General features: G+C 41.3%; 1 protein-coding gene across 1 annotated transcript; it reads left to right on the plus strand.

Annotated features, from left to right (window-relative positions):
* Positions 1–391: 391 nt before the first annotated feature.
* Positions 392–3078, plus strand: LOC138249146 (late histone H2A.1). Its single transcript, XM_069203159.1, has 2 exons — positions 392–497; positions 2558–3078. The coding sequence occupies exon 2, from the start codon at positions 2561–2563 to the stop codon at positions 2975–2977; it is 417 nt and encodes a 138-aa protein (XP_069059260.1). The 5' UTR covers positions 392–497; positions 2558–2560; the 3' UTR covers positions 2978–3078.
* The last annotated feature ends 5417 nt before the right edge of the window (positions 3079–8495 follow it).

Below are 8495 nucleotides of genomic sequence, written 5' to 3' on the forward strand. Positions count from 1 at the left end.
ATTGCTCTGAAAAGAGGTCCTCAAAATATTGTTTCCCCGGAACCCCACCAATCGCTATGCGGGGAGTGTTTACAATGCCAAAAGAGAAACTACGATTCCCAGAATGCAACATGATGGTCACAAAAACCGCTAGGAGCTTTGTGTCCATCCTTCAGAGAAGGAAACGTATTATTTTATGGAAAAAATATCTGAATTTCCAGTTTCAGTCATAACAAAATGAAAATTGCGTTCTCTTCTAGTGGCATGCATTGAAGCAATGAAAGGCGTCTAAAACAACGCAGTTTTTGTGTGAGTGAAATGGCCTCGCTCTCGTTTTCTGAACTAGGGGAGGCTGGAAAGCTGGAGTGGGCGTGGGGCTCAGGTGGCAATCATTGCTATCTGATTGCAGGTGGCAGCCCTAACTGATGAGGGTTTAAAAGGAACCTGGGCGGCTGTAGTTTGAGAGACTCTGTGGTAGCGAAAAGGTGGTTAATTGGGCTGTGGATACGCTTTTAGAGGTAAGGGATGTGCTTTATTGGTTGGGCTTTTGATCTGTTCCCCGACGCTCAAACAATATTTTCCTTAAGTAGCCTTCTGCAGTTACAAGTGCAACGGTTTGTTTTCAAGTAAGCCTCTGGTTATATTTTACTTCGGTGTGACCGTCCCTCTTGTCCCACATTTGCCAGATGTATTGGTCCGAAATCTCTCTTGTTTCAATGAAAGTTCCCCTATAGTTAATCAAATATTAGTTTGACAATCTCCAGTTTAAAAATGACCAGGGCGTAAAGCCTTGGAATTGACACCATGTGTGATAAACTAAAGAAACGTTGTTGGCTACACCTCGCTTAAGGTGACGCTGTTTTAGAAAGATCATGCTTGCTCGTTAGGACGTGTACTGTGGACCGGGCCGCTGGAATTGTGCGGGGGACTAAGCTTTCAAAATCATGCAAGGTAACAAGCAACTTCTAGCCCTATTGCTACTCGAACGCCCGTTAATACTGGGTGCAAAGTTGGCACTCACCCCAGCTGAAACTAACACTTGCTACTCTCTAGTGGTGTGTTCTATTAAATAAGTATCTGTGCTTTTATGCCCAGAAAAGTAACGTTTATCTGCTGACATCCGTTGGCCCACCTTTTAGGCTCTATTTTCGTGGTGCTGCTTTAATTATGGGGTCTATACATGTATAAACCCCCAAACACTACTTTGCTATTGGTCTAGTGACCTATCACATAAATTATACTCCTCCCACCACACCAGAAGGTATAGATATACAGACCAGCTTTGGCTGTTGTCACTTTGAATTACTGCACTTTGCCCCTTTCACGTGCTCACCTGCCCCTAAAACTATGGCGATTGCTAGTCACGGCTATTACAGGCCTCCATTTCATAATGTGATCTAAAATTGTATTTATTGAAAAAATTCTCCTTCGCTAAGGAGCAAAGTGATTAATAAAAACCGTACAATCAAACAAGTTTCTTTCAACAGTAGCAAAGACTTATTGGGACTTAACAAATTTAGAAATTCTAATAGTTGCGGTGACCAGATATCCAGCACTGGCTTGATTTTCTGCATTCAAGCAGAAGATTTCAACGGGCTCAGTTTTTCTCCCTCGATTGCATTAGCACTATTGCCCATTTTGTAACTTGCTTCTAGATTAGATGGATTGCATGGTGACCCCTATCCTTGACACCAAAGCAGTTATACCTCTAGTAACCCAAGTATTTAACCTGGAGCATTCGATATTTGTGTATCGAAGGGCTTGCGTGGCTCCAAACCATCTCGAATGGTTAAACAGACTCCAATCAATCGCCATTTCTTGGCTTCACCTTAATTTTTTTTTTGTAAGGTATTTGGGACATGAAAGGGATGAAGTTTGTGATGCATGACAAGCTTTCGGACTCTAAATGTAGTGGGAAGGCCAAAACTTGCCTATTGCATTTCTGATGAGTAGTGCTAGTTGTGAAGCTTATTAATCCAGTAGGTCTCCTGCGTGCGGCTAGTCCATTCAGTACTTAATGGGTTCAGATTTTGCAGTTTTAGATCGTTTCTCTTAGTCACACGTTGAGTTCCTCCATTTAGCATAGTAGGCTTGTTGCATTGTTTATTTGGGTAATTGAGCTGTAGACTAGCGTCACTTTCATTATTATTTTTTCCTGTGACTTCGTAAAACCTTCGGATACCTATAAATGTACGTAGTATTCAAGCCTGCTAATCTTTCCACAACCACAAAAAAGAGGGACTGCCATACACTTTGCTCTTGAGACTCAGAGTTTATGCTTTAACGTGAAACCGTTTTACTCATTTAAATGTGTAACTTTCCTAGCCGCCCTCCACGTGACTTAAAGGGCTATGGGTGGCTTGAGAATGTACAGAATAAACAAACTGGCTTCCCGAGCGCACGGTCTTTCTCGTGGGTTTTTTCTTGGGCCGAGGCGCTTAGCCAGCTTGCACCAAATTGTACCTATGTGGTGCTTAAGTTAAGATTAATACATTAACTTTGCATTTGTGAGGAGTACATTTCCGATATATTCGGAGTACTATAAGTTAACATTCTATATTTTTTCCCTCTTCGCTAGATCATGTCTGGCCGTGGTAAGAAAGTGGGCAAGCCAAAGGGCAGTGAACACAAGACCAGGTCCTCCAGAGCAGGCCTACAGTTTCCGGTTGGTCGCATCCATAGACTGCTGAAGAAGGGGCATTATGCAGAGCGGGTGGGCTCCGGCGCTCCTGTTTACTTGGCGGCCGTCCTGGAATACCTGACTGCAGAGGTGCTGGAACTGGCAGGAAACGCTGCCAGGGACAACAAAAGGTCTAGGATTGTGCCAAGACACCTCCAGCTGGCTGTCAGGAATGACGAAGAGCTAAACAAACTGTTTGCTGGTGTGACCATTGCAGAAGGCGGTGTCCTGCCAAACATCCAGGCTCAGCTGCTCCCCAAAAAGACTGCCAAGGCGTCAACGGGAGAACCCAAAGACATAGAGTCTCAGGAATTCTAGAAATCGAAAAAAGCATATTGATTTCCCGAATGATTCTTGAAAGTTCGCTCTTTTCAGTTTTAATGCGCTTCAATGAATAAATGATCTATGTATTTCTTAAATTCGGCTGACTCCTGTCTTTGTACACTAACATTCCTAAATCACAATTGTTTATAGGCTAACTGATCAGTGACATTTCTGGATTGGCTTTTGGGCAATAACCACAGCACACATCGGCCCAGCTTGTTAATGGGTTAACAGTTGGGTGGGGAGGTGAGATGAGACTTCTTATGGTAACGGTTCCACCACTAAACTTAGCGCTGGCCTACTTTGGAGTGGTTTTGACATCAATTTGGACGCCATTTCTTTGGTTTGGTGGACTGATGGTAAAATGAATTACTCCCATTCTAGCTATATTGTTGCCAGTTAACTAGTGAGTAGTGTACTTTTTTGAAGGGGGGGGGGGGGGGCGCTTGTGCAACAAATGATGGTAATATGAAGTTGCATAGGGTGGGCATGATGTCTTGTGTGCTCCAGGTCACGTACTCTGAACACCAAGTCTGTGCTTAACTTAAAACGTGATGTAGTGGTGTCTTAAACGTTTAGTGTTAATGGAAACATTTGTTGGTGCTCTGGAGCTTAGTCTTTGAAAGGAGAGCACTTCAATTCTGCATATTTAGCCAAGTTGGTAGCCGATTTTCCAAAAGTGACCTAATACCTTAAAGGTCACTCGGAGCCTCTTAATGGTAATCTATTTTTTTTATTTTTTTTTAACATAAGTTAAACTGCATTCTTGTCGGGTGTGGTTGAATTGGGCCCATTGTCTTGCACAATATTACCTTAATGTAAGCCCTTTTCTCTTGTGTTTTCGACAGTATTGCCTCTTCTGAACTGAAATTGAAGGTTACTGAATAGAATGACCAACATACATGGTAATTCCACTCCCACATGGGAAGGAAGGTGCAATCTATCATGTGCCCAATGGAGGACATTTTTATTTTAAAATGAGGAATAGGTGGTTAACATTTGGTTAGCCTCATGTAGGGAGGAAGTGGCTTAAATGTCCAGATCTGACAACCTAATTCTCACATAATTGGGACTCTGGTGTATAGTGCCATCAGCAACCACCAAGAGGGCTTTGTCTAAAAGACTTGGTTTGAGGTGAGTTCCACTGCATAGGTGAATGGTTTGCCTGGGAGTGAGGGCTAGGTGAGTGGTGGTGGACATGTGTACCCAACTGGTACAACTAGTGTTCATCTTGAATGGCTTCATATTGAAGTTCGTAGAACCTAAAAATCAGGTATACAGTCTATTCATTTTTGGCTTGCCTTACTTTTTAGGGATTTTTTAAACTATTTTACTTGGTCGTGTCATGGTAAGTGAAGGGTGCAGGAAAAGTAGTGGACTACAGGTCTAGACCGAAGGTGGTAAGCTAAATGGCAGGAATGGAGCTGCCATGAGCTCCTATGGCCTTAGCTCTGGTATGGGGCCTAAAATGCGGTATCTTAAGACCAGTGAGGCTCCTGGGAGGAACAGCAGTTAATTGACCTGTTAAACTCTGCGGGGATGTTTATCTTGCTCTTTGGACTGCCTGCATTGTAGCCCTGACTGCTTTCATGCGATTCTGGTGATAAAGCTACTGCTGTTTTATCCAGTGCTGTTGAGGCGTCTTATTTGAGTGCCGGCATTGAATGACTCATTCAAGCTAGGCATCCCACGAGATTGAGTTAATACAGGTCCCCTCTTGTTGTAACTGATTTCACCTAGGTAAGGTCTGCATTGTAGACTTAAAGTGAGAATTTCTTTATGGGCCATGATCTTCTCATAAGAGGGGAACCCACACCAGAGCCAGCAAGGTTCTGAACTTGCCCATTGTCCAGGACTAGACTTGGGCCGCAGGAGTCCTCTGCAGTGCTGAGCTTTAATGCTGCAATAGTTGTTCACCCAGCACTACTGATTAGTATGTTTGTGGGAGGCTGCTTCAAGGGTCACTTAACAGTAGTTTCCAAGCTAACCAACCTAAGGTGCTGTCTGTGCCGAATGCCTTACTAACTCATACAGCAATGTCACCATGTAGTGTACAATGTCACAGACTTCCTCCCTGTGCCACGTAACCCACCAGAAGCAGAGTTGGGCATTCCAGCTTATCCAGCAACCTAGAGCATGTGTAACATGATTGAGTGCATTGTATGTTAAATTCCAGGGCATGTTCGTAACATACAGGTTACTGCAGGACATCTCACAAACGGATCCCTCACCTGCCTCACTCCATATTTGGACCGCATGCTGTCTCAGAAGAAGCTCTTAACTCTAATTGAGGGGTGCATGGGCCTCTGCCAGCGTATATGAAGCTATGCCAACACGAACTGGCTGTTATCATCAATTTGGTGCTGGCCAACTTCCCTCCAGCAGTGTAGCGAAGCCAGGTCTTGATGGGTGGGTGTGTCCCAAAAGTCTTATTTCCCATTTCTCTGCCAGACATTTCATTGGAGTTGTGTTACTGGGTAGTACAATGCATAGCGTGGGTGTGAGCATCTGACCTTATTTGGGTTCTTCCCCCTTCTTTCATAAGGGGACGCATTCAAGAGTTGGACCTCTTGACTGCTTAGAGTAACTCCCACCATAGGACTCGATTTCAAAACAATATCTATCATTGGAGTCGGTAATTCCATGCACTGTGACCCCTCTTGGCCATGAAGAACCACACCTTTTATGTAAAAGTTGGAAGGTTTATTTCTCTTAATGCTAATATCTCGTAACTTGGTATCAAAATCAAATGATATACATACAGAAACACTGGTTTTACAAATCTTGTAAAGAATCTCAATTTAACCAACGAATGGAGTATCATGCACTCAAGTTACAGTGCAAATCAATAACTAGCAACTACACAATAGAAATAAAATATATTTAGATTCAGCAACTGAGTCTCATCTAATAACATTTAGGGTCTTCCCTCTCTGACTTGAATAGCATTTTTGGACTTCATGCGAAACAATTTAGACAACACAAATTTGGAAAAAATCTAGCTATGGCCCTATCAAAATTAGCAGTTTGTATCTAAGAACAAAAGACAAATTACATCTAACAATTCATTCCGCTCTTCAGTATGGATTGGCAAGCTGTGACTCTTCGTCAATTGGACATCTGTTCAGTCAGCATCGACCACAAAGGGGAATGGTTCAGAACAGGGGGACTCTAAGCTGTCCATACAATTTGTAAACCATAGTCTAAGGATCAGCATCAAAAGTTTAAGCAGTACAGTTAAAGATGTTCTTTTCTAACTAAAATAATCTAGGCAAGCACACCTCATTGGTAGAGAATGGGGGTGGGGGGGGAGGGAATGGAATGATCATCATAGATTAGAATAATTGGAATGGTACGTCTTTCCTCTGTGCAGTCAAGCTATGTTAAAATCATCCAGAACACTGCCCGCATTGCTATTAGGCCAATGAAAGTAGAATTTCAAATCTAAGGTACAACTAAACTGTTTTTCACATGTCAATTGGCTCCTGTTTCATCAGACTTGTCAGGTAACAACTTTGTATTCCTGTCAGTCAGTGTGTCCATTGTTGGCTCCTGGGAATATCGCTTTCTCAAACCCTACTTTACAATGTTGCTTCTACTAATACACGATTTTCTAACAAGCAGTTTCTCATGAGAATGTTAACACCTGCAAGTGTTCGGTCAACTCAGTGAAACAATACAAATATTCATTTTTCTAAACAGCCATTTTAGGTGAATTATTTGAACAGTACGACTTGTCATGAGGCTGTGGAATTAGGTCCAAAACCTCACTAACGTAAGGCCTACAACTAATAAAGTAAATACCTAATGTGTAATCATAACACTACTACATTAATTTTAACATGTGCATGCCAATTCACTTTAATAAGGACACTTCATGATTACTGACAGCCACTCAAGTAGGCACATTCTCCAAGTTGTGTTTTCTATATTAAAGCAAATTCAACATTCAAAATACATTAGTAGTAGTAAAAATTCAGCGTTCACAATCCCTCCTGACTAAACGTCATCACACTCCTCTTCCCACAAATGTTTGCTCCGATCAATTTTAATCTTCTTAATCACATGATAGAATTTACATATTCCCCATGCTCCAATTATGCAAATCACAATCCATATCACTTGTATTATCTTTAATATGTTTTCCCTAGGCTACCAAACCAGTTTCCCATAGGAGCAAACCCTTTACCAATCTTTTACCAAACTCCTGATTCTTTTAAATCTGCACTATCCTTATTGTTCAAGCTTCTAATTTCTTTACTATCATCAGGAATATATGAGCAACAATGTTTCAAGTTCAGCATTTTGTAAACTCTGCCATCCTTTGCTAAAAGAATGTCTAACACAAGGTGATTCTGAGGTCCTAGATCTTACTGCAGCCATTTATGTATAAATCAGGATCACAGTGCCTGAAAAAAATTGTCAGCATGTTATCCACAATAGTAGATAACTTTTTAATTTTCAATGAATTCAAAATACCTCCTACTGAAGGAATTATTGTTCCAAATATGTCTCCAACTATGCCAGAATATGATTCTCGCTTTTGTCTAACATGATGTAATTCAGTCATTTTAGGTAATTTACTTAGGTTCTCTAGCTGAAATATCTTTGGGAAAACTATCCCCAAGTAACATGTGCCGTGCCATATCTTCCTTTTGGAAGATGGTAATACGCATTTGGACCACAGATGTAAAACTCCTGGAATTGCTGGGTCCTGTCCATTCAATATGAACATCCATTTGCTCTGAAACAAACACGTCTGCTTTCACTCATTTCCATAAACCTATCAGTTCTAGATTTAGGCCTTTATACACAAAGCTTTCCTATGTGTTCATCTAAAGCTAACCTTCCTTGTGTTTGTCACTAAATGCATAATCTCTTCTAAACATCCTTTTCTTTAAGCCACTTTTTTTTTTTTTTTTTTTACTTCTCCTTTCATGCTTTTCTCCTGTCATCTGTCTGATCTAAGCTCTCTTCTACAGGTGTAAGCAAGAATGTTGAATTGTTTGTGTATGTGAGCTGTGCCAAATGTCCATGTAGGTTCGAAGAATCCCCTCACTAGTTCTATAGTGTTCTCCTTGGCTACTCAGGTACTTAATTATAGGGATAAATGAGAATACATCCTAATTGGAATAGAAATACTGAATGTACTCCTGGTTATAGAATCTGGTTAGTAACAGACTACAACTTATCCCATATGTAAGGGGCAAACTATGATACGTAACTCCTTCTTCAACTGATGAAGGAATCTGCATGCAGACAATCTCTGCATCCATTATCTCAACGTACTCAAGTGATAGAAAATGTTAGAAGAAAGTTCTCCTGGTGTACTACCTACGTGCAGATATTTCTCATCTAACCTAAATTTATCTTCTGTGAGTGCAGTAATCTATAGAGCTAAGGTAGGATTGGCCTTACCCTGGTTGAGAACAGTCATACCTGCAATCAATAACAGGCACACAATCACCAATACACATGTATTTACGGCAACCCTGTTGGCTAAGGTTACTCA

This window comes from Pleurodeles waltl, chromosome 8 (assembly GCF_031143425.1).
Source record: "Pleurodeles waltl isolate 20211129_DDA chromosome 8, aPleWal1.hap1.20221129, whole genome shotgun sequence".
NCBI lineage: Eukaryota > Metazoa > Chordata > Amphibia > Caudata > Salamandridae > Pleurodeles > Pleurodeles waltl.

Coding starts and splice junctions, on each gene's coding strand:
- LOC138249146 (XM_069203159.1), top strand. CDS start 2,561: ATGTCTGGCCGTGGTAAGAAAGTGGGCAAGCCAAAGGGCAGTGAACAC.